General features: G+C 43.8%; 1 protein-coding gene and 2 long non-coding RNA genes across 5 annotated transcripts in view; 2 read left to right on the forward strand and 1 right to left on the reverse strand.

Annotated features, from left to right (window-relative positions):
- Positions 1-5,945, reverse strand: part of Prrx1 (paired related homeobox 1) — a 70,219-nt gene extending 64,274 nt beyond the window's left edge. The window contains exon 1 of one of the 2 annotated variants that reach the window (XM_087580089.1): positions 4,678-5,945. In XM_087580089.1, the coding sequence (XP_087436215.1) occupies positions 4,678-4,918 (241 nt within the window). In that variant the 5' untranslated portion in view covers positions 4,919-5,945. 2 annotated transcript variants of the gene reach the window in all.
- Positions 910-19,163, forward strand: LOC120096300 (uncharacterized). Of its 2 annotated transcripts, none has more exons than XR_015636119.1 (4): positions 910-1,090; positions 17,209-17,559; positions 17,997-18,068; positions 18,313-19,163. It is a non-coding gene; the product is annotated as an uncharacterized LOC120096300 (long non-coding RNA). The 2 variants fall into 2 exon arrangements; XR_015636118.1 differs by having other exon boundaries at positions 18,000-18,068; positions 18,313-19,158.
- LOC148001732 (uncharacterized) lies at positions 3,409-6,962 on the forward strand. Its single transcript, XR_015636120.1, has 2 exons — positions 3,409-3,534; positions 6,108-6,962. It is a non-coding gene; the product is annotated as an uncharacterized LOC148001732 (long non-coding RNA).
- Positions 19,164-23,276: the final 4,113 nt, after the last annotated feature.

Below are 23,276 nucleotides of genomic sequence, written 5' to 3' on the forward strand. Positions count from 1 at the left end.
TGCGAATCTATAGCCGCCATTTAGCGCATAGGGCTTCCGGGCTGACGGCCTGGAGCAGTGGTCAAAACTCTTCAAAAACTCGACCTTGGAGTCTGTGTAATAGAAAAGTACTCGCTGCTTTCACAGGGGGTATGGGGTGGGGTGGCATTTGTTGGTTTAGGGATGTTTTACTCACTCCTGCTTTAAATCTAGAGTGATGGCCCTGGGAAGACAAAGGAAGTACTAACATTGGTGTGATTCGCTGCGGGCCTGCTTTGCTACCCAGCGCTGTGACTTGAGGGTCTTTTAAGAAAGTTTATCAACACAGCAAAATCTAAGTCTAGTAAGAGTCTCAGAAGGGTTTCATGGAAAATAAGGACAGTGACGCCTACAATTGGTTATCTGGAGCCGCTAGGAGTCTGGTCAGCCTGGTTTCTTGGCTCTTCTGGGCCCAATTTCCTGACACTTCAAATCCAGAGACGTCCTTGGTCCCCAAGCTTCGAAGTTACTAAATTATCTTTTTCTCTGAAATTTTTAAGAGGAGGCGACCCGTGATGCTCTCTGCCACTGTACGTAAAACAAGCAATTCCCCACCAGCCTTTGAGCTACACTTCAGGTTTTGGGGACTCCTTTGCTTTTGGATTTTTAATCCCCTGCTCCTGTGAAAAGAGAAATTTCCAGGCCACCCTGAAAAGGACTTGTTTTTATTATCTCTGTCTTGAATTAAGATCATTGAGGCCTGAATTCAAATTCAGAGTACCAGCATGGGGCACAAACCCCAGGGTGGTGCCCGAAAGACACTCGTGGCGCCATAACTATTGTGAAACAAGCCACTGCGGGGAGAGAGGGAATTGATATTATTTTGATGGAGATTCCAACTGGGAAGCGCCCTAGAGAATGTTCTCGCTCTACTGGGCGTTCTTCTGGCTCAGAGAAATTGGGGAGCTGGGCCAGCAAGAGCGGGGTTGGTGGCTCAGGAGGGCGATTCCTGGCCTGTGAGACACCTCTGCCTTCGTGACTAATGGATTTCCCCGAGCCGCTGTTGTTCCCCATTTGCACGTACCTCGGCCGGGGGCCCAGCTGTGCCCGGGTGCACACTTAGCGCTGGCTGGTGAGTGTGTGCGTGCGCGCGCGCGTGTCTAATTGACTTTCCGTCTACCTTTTTATGACTACATGTGTTTCCAACAAAAGGTCTTATTAGGACAATCTGGTTTCACTAATTTAGAGGTTGGGAATGTGGAAGGCAGGCGCTTTTTTTTAAGAGTTTGCAGAAGTTGAAATTGGGAAGTTGACAGCGGGATAGTGGGATGAACTGCGCCCCCCCCCTCAAGAATAGGTCTGCCTGTTTTGAGGATTTCTGCCTCTCCCTCCTTTCCTACTTATCCCCTCTCTACCATCACCAGTGTTCGTGTTCACACACCACAAATTCATTCCTCTACATTAGCCATAGAGTTTTAATAGTGTTAAATGAACCAAAAATTTCCAGAGAAATATACTGGGCTGAGAGAATCAATAATAAAAACAGTCCTTCCACAGAGAAGAAAATAGAGCCACGGGAGGGGGGTCAGTCCCCACCCAGGAAGAGGAGTGAGATGAGAGCACAGGATTACTGACTTATGTTGGGAGAGGCCAGTAAGGACTCAACTTTTTTATAATAATTGACCAGGTTGAAACGCAAAGTTCTACAAAATTAAGACTATTGTTGGGGGCGTGAGTAGAACCTACAGGCTCATTTCCTCCAGATAGATGGAGAGGCCAGTTGTCCATAGAGCTGGAAGAATAAGCATCTGTTCACTGTTTCCCATCTCTTTGAAAGGTATTTTCTTTAGCACCTGACTGGCTGTGAACTTCTCCATCCCCCTGTGACCCCTACTGTGACCCCTAAATCCCTTACAGCCAGATCTCCTGCAGCAGCCCTCCTCTCTTGCAGACTCCCCACTTCTCTGTCTATAATCTGAGCTCCGCTGTCTGCTTCAAGCCAGAAAACCGGAGAGTGGCACCCTGTCACTGGTCCCAACTGCCTCTGCGTTCTACCTGGTGCTCAAGAGTAAGGATGGGCATCTGCAGAGCCGCTTGATTTGAGATAAAATTCTTCTGTTATCACCCCCTATGGAGAAGGGAGAGGTTGAGAAAAATCTACTTCCAAAAGCAATCGCTTCTTAGTAGGACTCTGCAGTCCATCTCCCGGAAAGGCAAAGACTGTCAGCCCTGTACATATGTGTGTGTGTCTCTGACTTATTTCTAAGTCCTAAGTGCTGCTCACTGATACCCCTTATGTCCCCTGCATTTCTGTTGACTGATGACTGTCCTGGTTGGTGTATCCTTTACCTAGGCAAGCTATAAGCTGCCCCCCCCCCAGGCCTTCTCTCCTGTGGCCTCTCTATTCATTACAAGTATGAGATGGGGCGAGTTCGCTGCAAGAAGATTCTTGAGGTCTTGTCCCTTTTTCTGGGGGCAAAAGGTCCTCCAACTTCCGTGGAAACCTTAAAATTGACCAGGTGATTCATATGCATGAATGCGGTCTTGGTGGTTCTAGGCCTGAGTCTCACAAAAACCATTTCCCTGTTCCAACTAGGCTCAGTGCAGCCCCTCCAAATCAGCTCCCCATATGGCTCCCTTAACTTAGCTTTACTATGTACTTGCTGTAAGACCATGACAACCCCAAGCTCCCTTCTCCTATGCTTTCCTTAAAGAACAAACAAGCAGAAACCAAAGGAGCAAATAAGAGCAGTCCAGCCCCACACAGTTTCTAAAGCTGACTGCCACCCTGGGGTTCTGGCTTGCTGAAGCCAGTCCTGGTCCTGCTTTTCCTGTACACCAGCCTTTTGGAGGGAAAGGGCAGTAGTGCCTTCTCTCTCCTGCCCACTCTGGTCTTCAATGCAGCAGTTTCTGTAATACCTGTTTTCTTTTTCTGTTGGGATAGCAAATGGGTCCTGGTGGTGGTGGTGGTGGTGGTGGTGGGGACATAAGGGGTATCAGTGGTTGTGGGTGGTGGTATTAGGTTCTAACATTAGTTCTTCAAACAGTGATAACTTTTTTAGGTCAATAATGAGTCGTATGGAAACTCTCTTGATAGAATCACAGAGTTCCAGGTACTGTCTTCCTAGATTTTGTTTTATATTTTCCCCAGTGAAAGGTTTTAAATAATCAAAGTATTTTGCAGTCCATTTTATTAGAGCTTCAGATGCTCTATCCATGTGATGCTGGCATGTATAGCAGGATCAGCCTCCCTCACACCCTACACAGAATGACTATAGTTCCCATCCTAGCCCTTACCCAGGCTTTGGGGATACTGATCCTTCCTGGCTGTGATTTAGACTGGTTTCTATAATTCAGACGGCTAGTTCAAATCTCTTCATCAAGCTTGTGTGGCACTCAGTAGGCCCAATCCAGAGTCGATTGCCCCCAAGTTACTGCCATCTATAGTTCAGTCCTAGCAGGCTGCAGAAGCAGGAGCCAGTACCCTGACCAAATAGGGCTCTCCTGTGGCCTGCCTGGGCGAGCCGGGTTCTCCCCACAGTGCCCAGGAACCCTTTTCAGCTGTTTCTGATGCAGGTTTGTTTTGAATGTCTTTTTAAAATTGTTATTTGGAAGTCTAACGGGGACGGTGTCTTAAGAGAATCATAGAATGTCAGAGGGCCCTCCAAGTTCCAAAAGAGGGCTCAGCACAGAATGATAAGGAAAGAGGTCATTTTAGAATGTTCTGTGGGGCTCCAGGCCGCTGCAACTTCTCTGTGCCTCTGACTAGAGGATGAGACAGGTAGGTGACAAGTGTGTTATATACTAAGGGACCAGGACATACACTTGCAGTCAGTCTTTTTCGATAGGTGGAGTTAATAACTCTGAAATTAACATTTCAAGGGGTGATGTCGACAGTGACAGCGGGCTTTTATGTAGACTTTTCTGGAGGTCTAGGGGCCAACAGGCCGCTGTGCTGCACAAGGACTTGGGCCTGCAACCCGCGATTCCCCAGTGCAAAGATAGTGCCAGGTCAATCCAGGCAGACTCTGATTTTGCTTCTAAAGAACATTCTCCCAGCTCCATCAAGATTTGCCTTAACCGGTGGGCTTTTAGCCCTGTCTCAAACACAGGTAAAGATGACAGCAGGAGTCAGAGACCAAGCCTGCGCATCCCCGCTCTGCCCTTGGCCTTTTCCAGGCTTGGCTCGCACGCACATAGAGTATGGGACCTTAGTCCTGTCTTCCGTTCCTCGGAGCACGGTGCTTTCCCCTCAACCCCAGGGAAGAAGCGCTCCCAAGCCGGCCCTGCATCTTTGCTGTTTTCGCTAAGGGAGGTGGCTGTATGGTCTGTGCTCTGGCCAGACCGCTCCTACCCAGGCTTGGACGCCCCGCCTGCGGGATTTCTGGCCGCCGCTCCCGCCCGAACCCGTGATGCAGCCCCAGCGGCTAAAGACAGTGGTGACCGTAGAGTCCCTGCGTGGGATCGCCTGGCCTCCCAGCGTCCCTGGGCCTCCGGGCTTCTCTCCAGAGTCTGCTTGGCTTACAACCTTGGGGGAGCCCTCGTTTTTTCATCGGTCTTTCTGCGCTTAGCGACCAGTCACTTTTTCCCAGGTCTCTTAAGTTCTTAACGCCTCATCTCCCCGAAACCGAAGCCTGGAACACGCTCCCCGCCGCCCTTCAAGGGCCTCCACCCGCTGTCCCCAGCACACACTCCCCGGAGCAAGCGCCCCTCACTCACTGTCCTGCTGAGGGGTGTCGCTGCCACTGGTCAGTCCCGGTGACTCCAGCAGGCTCCGGCCCGCCTCGCCCACGCTTTCGTCCGCCTGTGCCGCCACCATGTCCCCGGCCTCCTCCAGGTCTAGCAGGTGACTGACGGAGAAGTTCTTTTTCGCCTGCAGGGTGTCGAGGTTGCCAGGGCTATCCAAGCGGCCGCCCAGAGCCGGTTGCCGCTCCAGAACGTGCCCGTAGCTGGAGGTCATGGTCTTCCCTCCAATCCCACCCACCCCCCTCTTCCCGCTCGAATCAACACCAAACGCTGTGGGCGTGAGGGGGGAGAGGAGCCGAGTGGGGAAGAAAGAGGGGGGAGTGGAGGAGAGAGAGAGAGAGAGAGAGAGAGAGAGAGAGAGAGAGAGAGAAACCCCCTTCTGAAGTGCAGAACTTTCAGCACAAGTAACTTTCTCCCAGCTTCGGTTGCTTCGCTGAAGCCAAGTCCGGCGTGGTCCAGAGAGATAATCCACACCAAAAAAAGTTTAAAAACCAAACCAAACAAACAAACACGCTAAGCTTAAATCAGAAAGAAAAAAAAATCCCTTCCAATTCTCAAAAAGCGTCTACAACGCAGACACTAAAAATAATAATAAGGGGGAGAGAGGAAAGGGAAGGCCAACAGGGCGGGGGAGTTAGGCAAACAGAAGAGAGAAGAAGGGGTGGAGAGAAGAATCAAAGTGGGTTTTAAAAAAAAAGTAGAGAAAGAGGTTAAAAAAGTTATTCCCCGGCAAGAGTTCAAGCACCAACAGAAGGAGGCTTGTTCCAGCTTTAAAATGTCTTCAAGAAAGCGCGTTCCCCCTCTCTGCACTCCTGTGGATTCTCGGGAGTGACTAGAATTTCAGGAGAGTGATGTCTTGCAGATGTATTAGAGAGCAGGATTCTCACTTTACTCTTCGAAGGAGGAAAAAATAAGAAATAAAGAAGTGGGGCTTCAAGAGTCTGCAGAAGGGTGGCGGGTCCCCCTTCCCTCCGCTCTCTCCCCCTTCTCCGTGCGCAGCTCCTTTTCCCTTCTCAGTTGGATCAAGAAGCTCTCTGGCACTTCAAAAGGCACAGACTGGCATGGAGAGGAGGCTTTGTAGGGAATACAAGAAAATTGGAGACCCCTGGGAGGGCAGATCTCCACTTAATAGGAGCCTGTAATTACGTGGCAAAGCCTTTGTGCGGCGCCTGACGTTTTACAGACCCCCTTTCTCCATCACAATCTCCTACCTCCTTTTCCTCGGACCGAAAAAACAGTCTGATTAAGAAAACCCCTTTGCCAACATCAGAGCCGGAGAGAAAGGGAGAGGGAGGGAGCAAGAGAGGAGGGAGGGAGGAAGGAGGGAGGGCTAAGGGAGGGAAGCTAAGGAGAGAGCCCCTTTGGATTTTTAAAATAAAGGTCTAATTATCATTCCCTTGCAGTAGTACCACAGACAGAAAAGAGCCCGAAACCCGCAGTCACTTTAAAACCGGACTGACTATTTTGTTTCAGCATTAATTCCTCCGGATTTGTTTGAGATCCTGTTGGAAAATCTCATTTGCATGGTTTGATAACGGCTGAGAACAAACTTGTTACGAAAAAGAAAAAAGAAAAAAAGGAAAAGATGCACATCTCTAACAGACAAATCTGCGGCTGCGCCGCCCCCAGCAACTTTTCCTGCAATTTTGTTTTGGCGGAGAGAGCGCAGGGAGAGTCTGAGACTGAGAGGCAAAAAAGAGCTAGCCTACTAAAGCTCGTTTGGCTCTGTAGAGACAGCCTATTAAATAATGTAATAAAAGAACTAGAACGATAATAACGGGAGGCTCTCTGCGATCTAAAGACGGCTTGGGGAGATCCAGAAGTCTTCAGCTTCGAATGGATTCGGGACTTTCGCTGCCACCAGAAATCCCCAGGCTTCAGACAGTAGAAAATTTACTTATTTATCAAACCGGAGGAAAGTCCATCCTAATCATTTCCCCTACCCTTGCCAATGTTCTAATTTCTTACGCGCATAGCCGAGGTTGCCCAAAATCGGAGCAGACAGGAGCACTAGGGCTGAAAGAGCTGGGGGAGCGGGAGAAGCTGGGGGGTAGGCTCTGTGCTAATCTGGGTACAGCCGGGTGAGGTCCGGGCAGACACAGAGACCAAGGAAGCCCGGGTCGAAGTCTATGACCAGTCTTGACAGAGGACAGAGAAGTGCTGGATGGTGTTTTCATGACCTGTTGGAATCTGGTAACAGCTTTAATAGTCTCATTAGGAATGAGTTACTATATGGCCAGTAAGTAAAATACTGAGTGCTTATTTGTGGCATTTTATGTTCTTTAAACACACACATACATACATTTCCCCTCACTCCCCTGATTGCTAGATTTCCCCTCCTCCTACAGCTAGGAGGCTGAATTGAAAAGGAGGAAGGGTCCCAGTGTGTATAAACGGTTTCTGGGCTCCAAACGGCCATAGTTAGCCCAGAACTTCCAGCCCTGATCTGGGAAAAGAACATTTGATGCCATCAAAGGGTTGAAGATTGAAACCAGATGTGCGCGCCTCGGTTCTTTCCATGCATTTAATTAAGGAGCCAGGATGGAGGAGACTTTTTCATCATTAGTCCACCCGCTGCCCCCTCCTTTTTCCACCCCTTGCCTCCCTCCAGCCACTCCTGCCGTGCCCCCGACCGGCAGCCCGCAGCCCCCAGCCCGGTCAATGCGCGCCGGTCCCTCCTGCTCTGCAGCCCCCGCACTGAGCGGCAAAGGTTTGTCTGCTGGCCAGCGCCTGGGCCCGAAGAGCTGGTTCTTGCGCTGGGGACTTGCCCATGGGTGGGCCGGACTTAGTGGGAATTTGTGTATCCCGAGGTGCTTTAGGAGACGCCAACGGTGAGACTCCTAGAACCTAAAGCGCCTGGAATGGAAGCGACTCAACAGACAGATTAAAGTGGCATATTTCCATTGGTGTCTCTGGAGCTCTAATCTTTCTAGCTTCCTAAGGCCAGGGCGAAGTCTAGCACCCTGGGTATCACTTCTGAGAAGTAGCCTCGTTTCTGTGTGCATCCAGAGGATGGATGAGGAAAAGATATCATAGACCATCCCCAGACATACCATTAGGTGCCTTTCCTTCTATTTGACCTTTTCGCCAGGATGAAGGCACATTTTGAAAATCACCCTCTGGTTACCCATGCTTATCAACCACTTGCAACTAGGGTACGAATGGTTTCTATAGGAACTTTGGATACATTTTTAAATATCTGTGTAGCAAATTTGTTTAGGTAGTTACAAATATAGCATATAGCAAATTCAAATGTGTGGTATTTTCCGAAAGGTCAGATCCAACCAGTTACACCACTTGCTGACCTCCCCTCCCCCCGTTGCTCCTATCCTCTGCTCTAGAAACCTGTGGCAAGGAGAGGTATACTCGAAGGGTCCCTTTTGAAATCTGTGGGCACAGAATGCGCTCTGGTCCTCTATACTTCACAGAAACCTGTATCATTTGTGCCTGGAGAGAGCAAAGGAGACAGTTAAGACCATCCCACAATAATGTTTAGAATTCTTAGGGGGTGTGCTAGATCAAAAGAGTCCTAGAACCTTTTATTCTTCCTAGAATGTCTCCTAGGCTTCAGCTGCATGCAATAAGCCCCTTTGTCTGGCAGGGAAACTTAAACTATGACCCCTGCAGTCAGGGGTAAGGATTGGCTGGACTTTGAGAATCCCCTCTGAAGCAAGTCCTCTAGGCAACCCGCACCCTATCACTCCAAGCCTTTTCAGGTGTTTCTGAGTCTGGTCTTTTCTTGTCTTTTCTTTCCCTTCCTCTCTCTCTCTCTCTCTCTCTCTCTCTCTCTCTCTCTCTCTCTCTCTCTCAGCAATTTCAACTGGATTGAATCTGTATCCTGATTGTGTTTACACATGGCACTTGTGATTTGTGGATTGCAATTAAAAAAGAAAAACGTAGAATAGCCCCAGGAAGAAAAGTAAGGAGTGTCAGATAGCATTTACATCAGCGCTGACAGAAAGTGTGCTTGGGCAGGAGAAGGTGTTCCCAGACCCCACGAGTCGGTCCTGTTACTGCTCTACCAAGTACACTCAGCTCAGGGCCAGGGAGGGCTTTGTTCTTGTCTCTTATCTCTTCTGGATCCAGGCTTTAGGAAGGCTTGTTGGCTGCGGGGATAGAGCAAGGAGGAAAATGTTGAACCAAGTTCTCTGAGCTCAGGGCTCAGGGCTCAGCTTGCAATGACCAGGGGAGCCAAGAACTTTCAGAATTCCAGAACAGAATAGCCATCTGGCAGAAATATTCCAGGAGAAGCTGTAGCTACCAGTATACGGTCATCTTCCAGGAAGGCTGCTGGACCAGCCAGAGCATTCAGAAAGCCCTAGAGGAAATGGTCTGGATTTGCCTTTGCCTTTCTTTAGTCATCATTTTGTCTTCCAATGTGACTTCCCTAGAAGAAGGTTGGAACGTGTGTAGGCCTTTCCTTGCCTTTAGCTTTTGACTCTTACTCTTTTATTATCTATAAAAGTCTGTAACCTTGGATGACATAACTTATAGAGCCCTCTTCCTTATCTGACAGTGGTTTTCCAACCACTCTTTCTGGTCTAGCCCCTCTAAAAGAATTCCCGTTTTCAGACTTCCCAACCCTGGCCCTGGCCTCAGTGGGAGCAAAAGTGGAGCTAGGAAGGAGAGTTGCCAAGAGTCGGGACCAGGGTAAGAAGGACGCTTGGTTGGCAGCCATGCAGCATTGGGTGGTCCTACTTACAAGCTTGGTAGTGATTATTGTCCTGGGTTTCCCTGGTACAAGAGGCTTGCAGAACATTGCCTCATCTAGCTAACAGGATGTCCCCCACCTTAAGCAGCCCCCCCCTTCAAGCTAGAAGCCAGAAGTTGTGCTCTCTGACATCTTAATTTGCTGACATGATAATCACACATGACAAATCGCAGGTTCCATGACACAGAAAGAACACAGTATTACCCTCATGCAAACAACATGCCGATATGCCAGAGGTGGAACCGCTTGCCTGATCATGACTGACAATCTAGTACATATTCATTCATAGAGAAACAAGGGGCAAAAGAAAGTGTCCTCTGGATTCTGGTAGTGCCCATATCTTAATATTTCTAGGAAGCTTTTATGCCAGAACCTATTGTGTATCTCCAATTCTGTTTCCTGTAATCTTAAGTGGCAAACTAGGAAAATTCCTCCTGTCCACGAAAAGTAGATGTTTCCTACTTACCCCCAATTCTGTTCAATATTCCTATTGAAAGATTTTGAAACTTTGCAGTAATAAAAGGATCTAAGACTAAAAGCACACTTCCTGACAGTAAATTGATAATGGTCATTTCTACACATCTACAGGATAATGGTCACATCTACAGGATGTGAGGTCATTATATTCGGGGACCTAGCATAGTTTCACTGTATCTATCTGCTTCTGAAGCCATCAAGGGCTGCTTATACCATGGGGATAGTTTTAGTCAAAGGCATCTGCGTGTGGGCAATGCAAATGAGTGATTCTCAGGCCTAACTCTATTAGAAGCCTCTGCTGTAACTGCCAGTGCAGGGTGCAGTACTCAGGAATTCCTCCTGCTCCTTTATTTCTCTGATGGCTTCCCTTGGTGTTCTCCCTTTGAAATACTGATGTTTTCCTGAGCTGTGTCCATTGTCTTTACTGCCCTTCATAATAAACAGGTTGCTCTTCAATGTCATACACCCTCATAGGCTAACTGCTACTTGCTTGCCCAAACTATCCTTGCTATCCTGTCTCTCCCCCCTCTGCCTCTCAGGTACATCTTACTACTGAGCAATATCACAAACAGCACTTGTTTCCTGATGCATCAAACATCCATCATTTTCTTTCTATTTTATTCTTCTCTCACAATACTTTCCTACTGCAGTTTCCCCTCTTTCTACTCCTCCTAGCCCCCCCTTCCTTGTGTCCACTCCTCTGCTTCTCTTTAGACAGCAGCAGGCCTCCCAGGAATACCAACCAGACATGGCATAAACAAGTCACAGTAAGACTAGATGAGGTAGCCCAGGCTGGCCTCACACTGGGAGTCTGTCTGTCTCAGCCTCCTGAGTGATTTTGTTACAAGGATGCGCCACCAAGACCAAGCTCAAAAGTTAGTACAATAAGGCTAATCATGACTGCTACCACATACTTCCTTAAAAGTTAAATGACTGCCCATGGAATCCATCTAGCTCAGTGCTGATCACACGGCCAGCTTTGAGGATAAAAAGACAGTCATCTCCCTTGCTATTGTCATGCACTCATTGAGGAATATGAAATCTAATATCTCTGAAACTTCTGTTTGTTTGTTTGTTTGTTTGTTTGTTTGAGACAAGGTTCTCAGTACATCCCTGACTGTCCTGGAACTCACTGTGTAGAAAAGGCTGGCCTTAAACTCAGAGATCCTTCTGCCTCTGCCTCCTGACTGCTGGAGTTAAAGGTTATGTGATACCATGGCCTGGCTAACATGCCCAAAACTTAACTCATTACCTCCTCCCCATAGGAATCCTCTTCTCCCAATAGAAAATGAATTACTTCAGTTTCTTTATTTTCAAACAACACCCCTAGTTTCTCCAGGTAATCAATAGTATCTATCAATTTTAGGGCAGGAGAGATGACGGCCGGGTGGTTAAGAGTACTTGCTATTCTTCTGAAAGACCTGGGTTCTATTCCCAGCACCCATATGATGGTTCACAGCTATATGTAACTCCATTTTCAGGAATCTGATGCTGTCTTCTGGCCTCTATAGCACAGCATACATATAGTGCACAGACACATATGTAGGCAAAATATTTGTACACATAAAATAAAGTAAAATTTTTAAAGGTTCTACCAGTTGCATATAGAAATCCATGATCTTGACACAAAAGAATCAGTGCATGCTGGTGGAATTGAAATGGACAAAGATTAAGTAATAATAGAGTGGGTGAATAAGACAAAATCCATGAAAGTATGTAAGTGTGACATTTGGGTGTGTTTATATTGTGTGAACATGATATAGTCTGTAGTCAAGACTCCTGGCCAAATGTCCTCAGTGAAGTATGCGTGCAGATGCCTCCTTGGAGGAACCCAAAGCTTAATCATTAGGTCATTTTAGATGGACCACATATGACTCTTAGGAAGATTAAGAAAGAAAACAAAGAGGGAGTAATTTATCACAGTCTTATCCAACAATTATTAGTTCTCTTTTTCGTCTCTTCCCTTGTATCCAAATGGCCCAGGCTGCAAGTTCTCTGGGGCTGGCTGCAGTAAATAATAAGTAGCCCAATTCTTGCTAGCTTTCTACATTTAAAAGAAATGCTTTAAAGATGGCAAACCCCATATAACTATGATGCTAACATTAAGACAAATAAACAAGTGATAGCACATGGAGCTCCTGAGAGGAGGCTACTGCTGACCCTGAAATCCCTTGCAGGAAGAGAGCTAATACTTGGTGGGGATTAGAGATGCTGGTGTCTCCTTCTAAGAATTCAAGAATCTGCATATTCATTGGATTCTTTGCTTTGCATCAGATGTATACTGCGTTTCAAACTGGCTTGGGGCCTCTACAAGATCCCTAACTTTGGGGACACAGATTTGGTCCTGTGCCTAATGACAAAGACCTTTACTAGAGAAATACAAGATGCTTTGTTTCTGGGTGAATTTGGCTGATCAGTCTCTTTGCAGCCTTTAGTGTTGATTTACAAAATGTAGGCTTTGGATAACCTCCCTGGTCTTGTTGTCTGTAGCTGACCCAAGCCACTTCTCTACCTGCTTTCTTCCCCTGACTGTTCCCACACACTTCTCATTAGTTTAGCCACCCTCTTCTCTGCTTTTCCCACAGTGCCAGATGCTTGAGATTTCTTCTCTAATGTTATATGCTAGGTTAAGTATATATTTTTACCCTCATTTCTTTGTGTTTTTCTCTTTTTAAACACACGCAGATCTGTCTTACTTCAAGCTCTGCCACAGATTAAATAGTGGTAACAGTAAGAGGGTTGTTTTCACTTGCTCAGCTCCAACAGATGCTGTGGGCAATGTATACACATAACTTGGGGTAGAAGTCACAACTGTGTGTAAGACCAGTTGAGCTAACATTACCATCAGTTGTCTTTTCCTAACATCCTTATCCCTTACACCAAAAAGAAGAAAATTTTAAAGAGTAGAATGGAGGAGTCTGATGTTTAAAAGGCTGAGGAAGGCATTGTTTTAATACTTAGAGCTTCTGGGAAAGCCACTGCTTTTCCAAAGACCCACATCCACCCATTGTTGCACCAGGGAATCATCTTTTAACATGAGAATGTATGGTGGCATTCCAGCCTCCAACTGTGACACCAGGTATGGGGTGAATTCCTGCCATCTAAAATCTCAAGAGACTGAGGCTAGAAGATTTTGAAATTCAGGCCAACCCAGGATACATAGATGGATTTTTTTTTCTCAAACACCAAATAAAACACAAACAAAATCCCCAAACACAAAATCTGAAGGTGAGATTTAGTGATCTATAGTATTCCTTAGTATTTGGGTGTCTTGTTCTTTGTTAAATTATTATCTAAGTCCTTAGATGTTAAAATTCACATTTATTTTGTACTAGATGATTTAAAACAGAAGATAACCATTAACTGTTTAACCAGTACACCAGTATGAGACATCTTGTTCTGGCCCATTTAGGACCTAGAATGGAGGAGAGAAAGGTGCTTTTCTTCTGTCCTTTCAGAGCACCCTTAAACAAGTTAGTTGGGCTCCTTTCATTCTCCCACCCTGAGCTTTGGCATCTCAAGTTACTTCTGAAAAAGTAAGGTAACAGGTGGAACTTCTAAAATAGTGTCCAGAAAACAGTAAAGAGTCAATAAAGTTTAGTTCAGTCTCTACATTAGGCTATGATGTAGTTGTTTGGACCAGATAGCAATGCTTTCTCCAAGAGCAAATAAAATAGCTGAAATATTTGTGTCCCTGTCATCTCCTCAAATACCAAAAGAAAGCCAAGACTTGAGCAACAGTGTTCCAAAAAAAGACACTCCGAGGTTAACTAAATTTTCTTCCTTCTTTTTTTATATTTTGTTTGTCTTCAACACTTCAGGATATAACCAGAGATTGCAAAAGGAGTAAGTATTCATTAAGAAAAGGAAAATACAGTACTAATGCCTACAACAGTATGCTTGGGGAAACACAGAGTTTGTGATTATGATTACAAAGAGAACAAAAGCTAAGACAAGAAAGAATAACTCTCACATCAGTTCCCTCTGAAGGTATTTCCCAATACGGAAGTACAGGTAATAGGCTACAAATCATTAAGTAGATTAAAAACCATAGCTGAGATTTTGGTAACTCGAGAGTTCCAAGAAGGCCAAAATTTATGATTACAATTTTCTAAGGATGAAAATCCACACAACACACTCTAGTGTATCTGTCAGGAGTTCTAGAAAGCTGAGCTTTTAAATAAGTCTCAAAATTATTGAGAACATTGAGACAAGTCAATTAAATCTTCAAGCTAGATAGAGTTCAAATGAGATTAATCTATTATTCACTAAAGCAGATAACCAAAACATCTCTGGATACTTAGAAATTAAGCTATTCATTTCCACAGACTGATCATCAAGAAAGAAATTAAAATGCCAATTATGAATGATTTGGGCCATATATCCTATATATTCAACCTATAGTTTTAAAATATGGTTAATAGGAATTTTTATGCTCTTAAAACATTTTTAGAAAGAACTAAAACCTATTTGTCACATAAAGGTAGGAGATGACATTTCAATAAAGTTAAGGCTAGGAGTGAAAGCACACACCTTTTATCCCAGCACTCAGAGGCAGAGGTAGATGGAGCTCTGTGAATGTGAAAATCTCCCCACAAAGAGATCCTTAGACTCAACGGTAATTACACTGGATTTTTCCCAGTAATTAAAGAAACAACAGTAACATCATAAAACTTAGTGAAGAGCAAAGAGGAAATACTTGTTAACATTATATGTGAACATTGTAATCCTAACAATAACACCAAAATTGGAGAAGAAAAATAATCACAGAAAAGTTACATGCTAATCTTTGTAGGTAGACAAGACTTCGACACAAAGTTTTAGAAAAGCAAGACTTAGACACAAAGTTTTAGAAAAGCAAGTGAGATACAGGAAACCAAATGTTTCACAATCAAGCTGGCTTTGTTGTGGGAATGCAAGGTTGGTTTAATATCATAAAATGAACCAATGTGAGTTTAAACATAAGAACTTGTTGGCAAAATGTCAAAGTATTTCTCTTAAAGTTTTGAATGAGGAATCTACAGCTAATACTTCTATATAACCTGACTCAAGGCGGAGGGTGTGTGACAAAGATGGAGACTATGTTGACAGGAAAATAGCTCTCTTTGTGTGGGAAAAGAGGAGAGTAATGCACCTGTTCTGGAGTAGCATTCATATACCATAGTGCTTCTCCAAAATGGCTAGCTAAACTGATATGTTTAGGGATTCAAAACAATAATAACTTCACTTTCATGCCCTGGAACACTCATATTGGAACACCAGCAAATTAGTGCAGCTAACTGTAACTCTCATGAACTGTTGTGGGTATATGCACAGATGCAAATTTGTAAAACTGATAATATCTACAAGTACCAAGTATATACTATGACCCTGATACTCAATTTCTTTTATAGAGTTTTATATATTCCTGCTGTGATTACATTAGTCTACCAGAGTTGAAAGTATGAAGATGGCTATTTTGGTTGTATTAATATAATATTTTTTGTCATTTCATGTATATTTGATTTCTAAGTTAATACACATCAGAAAGGCATGTATTTACAAATAATAGTATATGCCTGTAATCTTAAGCCTTGGGAAGACTGAGACAGAAAGAAGATGAATTCAAGACTAGCATGGGCTACAGAATGAGTCCCTATCTTAAAGGAAAAGCCAAACAAACAAAAAACTTGAGAAAACAGAGTCATTTAAAGCAAAGCCAAATTTCCCCCAAATACCCCAAATCAGTATTATCCATAAAGATGTATGCTAATTAAATTGAATACTAGCAAAAATATGGAAAATTTTCCCAAAGATAGTCCTTGAAAAGCAGTGGCAGACACCAACAGCAAAAGGTTTGCATGTCATTTATTTGGAGGAATAAGTTGTTCTTCACCTGTTACTTTTTCCAAACTGAAAACATCTCATATCACATCTCATAGAAATGATAATTCAAGCAGGAAATCAACATTTCCTTTGCTATCAAGATACCGTTTACCTACCATAGAGAATTTCTGTATGAATGAGTTGGAACGTGAATAAAATGCTTGTAGCATAATTGGTCTAATGAGTAGAAAGTGGTTTTTTATAAGTTGCAGTCTAATACTGAGGATTTCAGCCATGCTTTTCTGTTCAATAAAATGAGAAACCGTGCTGGGTAATATTTGTCAGCTTTACACAAAATTTAGACATATCTGGGAAAAGCAGACGCTAACTGAGAAAACACCTCCCTAAGACTGGCCTGTAGGAAAGTTTGCGGGGGTACTTTCTTGATTAATGATTGATTATTAATTGATTATTAATCAATGATGTCTTGATTAATGATTGATATGGGAAGGCCCAGCTCACCACTGGCAGTGGTCCACTCATGGTATATGGCCCTGGATTGGGTAAGAAAGCAAGCAGAGTAAACTACAGGGAGCAAGCAAACAGACAGCACTCCTCTATGCATTTAGTTCAGTTCCTGCCTCCAGGTCCCTGCCTGGAGCTGCTGTCCCAACTTCCATCAGTTGGAAGTGTGACTGGAGAACCATAAGATCGCTTTAGGTCGTGTATAGCTTTATCACAGCAAAAGAAACCTCAACTAGGACACATACCAAGAATATAGCATTGTGCACACTTGTCTAAAACCCTATGCTCATAAAAATTTTCAGCCGTGTCTGCAGTTGTTCACACCACTCTCGGTTTTGTGACTAAAAAGCTGCATTTTGTCCTCTTTAGACGAGTGTCGGCAATGTGCCAGATACCACAGTAGGTGCTTCTCTCCACTCGTTCATGGTCTTCACAAGAGCCACATACTAGAGGCTTTATTCCCCTTTACAGACTTAGAAAACATTAAGCAGATTTCCCAGGGGAGTCATTAAGCCATTATTAAGATCCGTTTCTTGCCGATAATCAGTGTTTTACAAAGTACTAACTCAGGGATGTGGAACTTTATAAGATCTGAGTAAATTTATCCTTGAGAGTAGTGATTTCCCATGCTCATGCCTCTTGGGTGCCATGGCTCTAGAAAAGAAAATCACAACACAAAACAGAAATATCAAATGTAAAAGAACACCAATACCTGTGTTTATTCCATCAAAGGATCCATCGCCCAAGATAACTTTAGTAACGAATGCTTAAGAACTTGTCTACTCTGGTTCCTTCTACTGTGGTCAAAGTAAAGGAGGAGCGGTCAGCCAGCATTCAGTTTTGCTAGGAAGTTATGGGTGCAATAGAGGGTGAAGGGATTGTAAAATGTACACTGAGCTGTAAGTCAGAGGGCTCCTGATCATGACCCCCCCATCCTTTTCTTACCCTCATTTTGAAAGCTGTTGGTTTTCCCGGTTGTCACACAGGGGTGCACAACTTCTTAGGCACGAAACTCAGCATACAGGGGGCTTCTGCCTGTCCTTGCAGAGAGAGGAGACCTCTTTTCACGACTGCACTGGCCTGGTGAAACATCTTCTTTTGGAAATAATAGCCATAATTGAGCACTAAATCTGTCCTTCCACAAGCTGAAGAAGAATATGAGCCCCAGCTCCCTGCTGCAGCACGGGAACTAATAAAAACCTTGGACCCATTACTCATGCATCGGAACAAAGAGGGCTTCATCGAAGATCAAATAAAAAGGTATATCTACTGAGCCAGGCAATACCTGATGTGAGGATCCCAGAGTCCTTTATGGCCCATCCTGCCTTTCATGATAGGTGAGTTTCAAGCTCAGAAAGAATCAGCTCGCACAAAAATGACAGTCCCGATTTCTCTGTATGCGCTGACTCGGGATATTCACAGCTTTAATCTAAAGGAGATACCTGTCCTCAGCATACTTCTCATGTCACTTGATCTAAAACTGTAACCGTCAAAATGTGAACTCTAAGAACAACCCCTCAGACTTTCCTGTGCCCAGCATGCATGCCCACGATCCCTAGAAATTAAATCTGACTTGCCCACAATATGCTCACTGCTAAGGGAGAAAAACTGCTAAGGGGTGTTTGTAAAATGATTCGTGTTCCAGGGTCTCTACACCTCAAGTCGAGAGAGAGAGAGAGAGAGAGAGAGAGAGAGAGAGAGAGAGAGAGAGAGAGAGAGAGAGAAGCATTTTCTACAGTTTCTTTAATTGAGTATTCTTGGACTTTTCTGTCAGCAGGACCAAAGGAAAAGTCTAAATTGCCCTTTCACGATACTTCAGACTCCTAAACACTGAAGTCCTTTGAAGGTACTGAACGTCATGCCTGCTATTTCCTGGCATTTCTTCCTTGCTTCCTTCCTTCTGGCTTCCTCTAGGATGGAGGTCTCAAGTATCCGGGGGCTGGGAGAAGAAACCTAAGATTAATTTATGCAAGTTTTGCCTGGACTTTAGGGTCCTCTGTGACAAGATGCTTTTGGGGCCTCAGTTCCTGGGCTCCTCTTTGATAATCTCATTGGTAAAGATGTGTTTCTTTTCTCTCTTAACTTTTAAGCTTGTTGTTGAACCTCATCCAGCACTGCTCAGTCTCAGCTAACTGGGTTCTGGTTTCCAGCACCCAGACCTATACAGAAGTCTCACATCTCTTGCAATAAGCATTCTATGCAAGCCTAAGGCCTCAGCCAAGCTGACTTCCACATCCCTAGCCAGCCCCATTCTGCACACCGGAGGATGCAAACTTCCGGCCTTTTCCACAGTCTGAAGGAGAAGAGGAAGCCATTCAAGGGATAACTTAGTACTCACAAACAAGCCAGCCTTTCCACCACTTTATTTTGCTTCAGGATGGAGTTCCACAAGGACACCAATTTCCAAAGATCTGTGGAAAAGTGGGTTTTTGAAAAGATCATGAAATTGGCAGGATGCCCTGTAAGGAGCGTCTAAGGCTGGGAGGCTAATCCTTCACTCCTCCCCTCTCTCTTTCTTACTTCAATCAAGTTTGCTGGCAGGATTGTCTCACCCCCATCTATACGGACAGGACTTATGTTTTATGACGTTTCTGTACCATAGGAAATCTGAGATGGAAGTAATACGTCCTAATTCTTAATGATTTATAGGAGTTTTAGAAAACAGAAATGTGTTTTCTTTTTCCCAGGGTTTGCCCTCTAAGAACATTATTGTAAAAATGAGTCAAAGGCCTGTTCCACGTTTAATCAATTGTTGAATTATCAGCTACTTTTTTTTCCAGTTTCTACTTTACACCTTCATGCAGATGTCTATTTCTGAATAATTAAAATTACATGTACTGCAACCTTTTCAAAAGTGTGTACTGTAAGACTTACTATATTACAACCTGCTTACCATATCTTGTACTTAAAATTGAATATACAGATTTATATTTCATATGCTAATGTTTTGTGTTTATTTGTGTGTGTGTGTGTGTGTGTGTGTGTGTGTGTGTGTGCTGTATGTATGCAGGTGCATGTGTATGTGAAGTTCAGAGGACAGCCTTGGCTGTCTTCCTTAGGAATGTCATTTACTTCCTTTGCAACAGGGTCTATAATTAGCTCAGTGCTCACCAAGTAGGCTAGACTGGCTGACCAGCTGGTTCCAGGAATTCTCAGGAATTCTCTAGTCTTCAGACTCTGCCACCCCAGGATGTCACTGTGTCCACTATTTTTACATGAGTTCTGGTGCTCAATCTCAGGCTCTCATGTTTTCGAGACAAGAATTTGGCAGACTGAGCCATTCTCCCTGCTTCTATTACACTTTAAAAACATGCTATCTCATCGTGAACTTCTAAGCTACAATGGAAACACCAAAAAGGACCATGGGACATTGCACAGACAACCAGAAATAGTTCATGGAACTGCTAGAACTGGTTTCCTTTTGACAATCTGTTGCAAAAGACACAAATAAGTTCCTTTGTTAGGATTTCTTCGCGTTTTCTGTGATAGACACAGGATTACCATGCCAATATGTGAGATGTGGACTCTGTGTTAAGAAGTCATTATGATTTAAGCCAGGCATGGTGACACAACTTCCAAGTGTCTGAGGGAGGGGAGTCACGAATTCAAGGACTGTTTGGGTTACAGCGTGAATTAAAGGTCAGATTGGGCAACTTTGCCTCAAAATAAAAAGCTAGAGATTGTTAAATATATATCTTAATGATAGAACGTTCATCTAATATTATTCATGAGGCCCTCGGTTCATTCCCTAGCAACACACACACACACACACACACACACACACACACACGCACGCACGCACGCACACACACACACACACACACACACACACAGAAAATGAAGTGGTAAAGTAAACTAAAATTCATTAACTGATGATGAACCTTTGGGCATTACAGAAAAAAAATGATGCTCTTTTATGCTAACATTAATAGAAAACAAATAATGTAGGCTTAGATTTTTAAAACCTATTTTAATATAGGTTCTTAAATGCTATAACCTCCTTTTAGCCCACCCTCCGGAGGCAGAGGAAAGAAAGGTTAATAGGAAACAGATTGTGGACCTGTTAGAAGTAGTTGGGGGGGGGGCAATTCCAATTTTTGTTGTCAGGATATCAGCCAGTCCAGTCCAAAATACCAAACACGGATCAATAGCAGCTGCTCCCTCCAGAAGAAACTGTGAGGCTCTGACAAACAGGCCCAAGTTTGAGGAAGCAGCAAGAAGCAACTAGAATACCACAAAGAGTTCTCTGGCGCTTTTCTCCATAAAGTCATGACAAGTGAAGATCGGCAAAGAATGCAAAGTGTTGCAAGGCCAACCAACTCAAGAGAGTAGTCAGGAAAGACCACTGAAGCACTGCAAGGTGAACCAGTGCAAGAGTGTCCTCTCACTGTCTGTCCGATTATATTTATATTCTTTCTAAACATCACGTGCCCCTCAAGTGTCTGCTCCAGCAAGACATCACAGGCCTTCTCACAAGATAGTTTCCAGAAAAACACCGTGATGTGTATGTTCTCAGCAAAACATCCTCTAGTAAGACAGCATCACATGATACAACCAAGTCTCCAATGAAACCAAAGTTTTCACTTCAAAATACTGTTACTAACGTTGGGTGTTTTAGAATATATCTGGGAGAAAAAAAGGATACAGGCTATGAACAGAGGGCCATACACTGATGTTGCTGTAAAATTATAAATAAAAAAGGCTGTCTTTTACCTCGCCCTAGGTCTGGTACCACAGCGCCCCAAGATATCTGGTGGATATCATCATCTCAGTCGGCAAAGCCTCTCACCCACTCTGCTTCATCCCATATCACACTGCCGATGGTTTCTCTCTGAGCCTGACAGCAATCTCTCTACCCATCTAGTTCCCAAGGCAGGCTGCCTCCATGCCAGACAACACAACAACCTCTGATCCAATTGATAAGATATAATTGCCCACTTAGACATGCAAAGCCCTGTACATATCCTTTAAGAACATTCATAACAACCTGTAAATGTGCAGAGAGGAATCTTAACATCGGCCTCCATGTTCTGTCTTCCTATCTCTTCAGTCCTGTTCCATTGATCTACCTACCTGTCTCTGTATCAATACCATACAGTTTTAATCACTATTGCTCTGTAATACAGTTTATTTAATATTTTTAAGACTAACTATTATCATTACTTAACACATGATAGGGCACTTGCATAGCTAGCTTTGCAGTGCTTTGTTGGTCCCCCATCTTCATTGATTTTTGTTTTATTGAAAGAGGCACTGCAGAGAGCTTCTCCTGGAGTCCATACTGGTCCTGGTTGGTCCCACTCACTCGTGCTGATTAGGTGGAGGCCTGGCTGTATCTGCTGGATGGTGCCACCACTGCTGATTTGTGTTTGGTATCCTGACACTACAGAACTGGACTGCTAGTATCCTGACAATGGAGATTGTAATCGCCCCCAAAGAACTACTTCTAAACAGGCCCACATCTCTTTGTCCTACTTACTATCTTTTCTCCCCCGCCTTTGGACAGTGGGCTAGAAGGAGGATCGAAGTAGTTAAAAACCCTTATTAAATGTAGATTTAAAAACTCTAAGCCAACACATGAATTTATCTAAAGATGTCAGGAAAGGGTCATCGAAGGACACAGTAGTAGATACATAAAGGATAAGAAGAATTCACAAGAGATGTCAGTGGGTTCAAATGTATTGGAAGGCATGTACTGAGGATGCAACAGAACTTGGTATCCTAGAACTCAGTGTGAAGCAATGTGGGAATGGGGCCAGCATGGCAGTATCAAATAGACATCCTGAATGCTTGGCAGAGTGATTGTTTTGAGTTGGTTGGCTTTTGTTTTTCTATAAATAAAGAGGGTTAATTGACTATATTTACAGATAGTAAAACTTAGATAATTGTCATTGACTGTCACCTCACCTCTGGTTATTTTCTCAATGGTTCTAATACAGTAATTCACTGAAGCCAGCAAAGTCATGGTGAAGCACAGTGTGATTAAATTCCTTGGCTAAGGTTATGAAGCTTGGTGATGAAGCTGGGCAGGATATGGCAGAGTAGAACTTGTGATTAGAATTACTACTCTACTGGTCATGTAGAAAATGAAGTGGCTGGTGATAAACTGAGACAACTGTAAGGGTGCTGGGAGAATGGAGGATACATTCAGAAAATACAATTGACAAAACTGACGGCTCTATGAGGGATGGGAAAATAAAATCTAGACTAATTCTAAGATTACAACCTGGGAAAAAATGAAAGCATATAATTGACTGCATTCCAAAACTAGGGAGCATTTGGAGTGAAATGGTTTTAAGACGTTTTACCCATTCGTTTATTCATTCATTCATTCAGTCTATTTATTCAGTCCATATTGACCACCTGCTAAGACTCAGGTAATATGTTAAGTGTTGGCCATCCAGAGTTCAGTCAATTAGACTAAACTCCCAATTCAAAAATGTAAAACCAAATTCAGTTTTGTAAATGTTAAGGAATCTGTTGTTCATCAAGGTAGATATTTTATGTTTTAATTGGCATGAATTATACATGCCATTGGGCTTCATTACAACATTTTAGTTGGTTGACATAATGTATTTTGGTCATAATCATACAATGGCACTCTGGAAGATCTCTTTTTCTTCCCAGCCATTCTTCCTTCTTTCATGTCTTTTGTGTGTATGACCCAGAGAATTACATTAGGGTTGGTTAAAAGGCATGAGAGTCCATTTACAGGAGCTTGGGTACCTTAACAGTGGCTATGCCACTGAAGAAAATGTTTTTTTGCTTCCTTCAGCAACCACAAACCTGTAGATCCTCAGGGAGGGCTGAAGACTCGTGAGCTCTCCCCCTTCGCTGCCCTTAACTGTCTAGAGACTATTCTAAGAGAAGTTTATACATCTCTTCCCAGCCTCACAGATTCCTTAATATTTATCTTATACTGACCCTTTTTCTAGTTCTTCAGGTTGTACAGTCCAGAACCAGATCTTGAGATATGCCTTGAACACGATTCACTTTCAGCCCCTTTCTAGGAGGGTTAATTGTCATAGAAAAGGGCAGGTAACCCCCAAACTCT

Source organism: Rattus norvegicus, chromosome 13 (assembly GCF_021556685.1).
Source record: "Rattus norvegicus strain SHRSP/BbbUtx chromosome 13, alternate assembly SHRSP_T2T, whole genome shotgun sequence".
In the NCBI taxonomy this organism is placed as follows: Eukaryota; Metazoa; Chordata; class Mammalia; order Rodentia; family Muridae; genus Rattus; species Rattus norvegicus.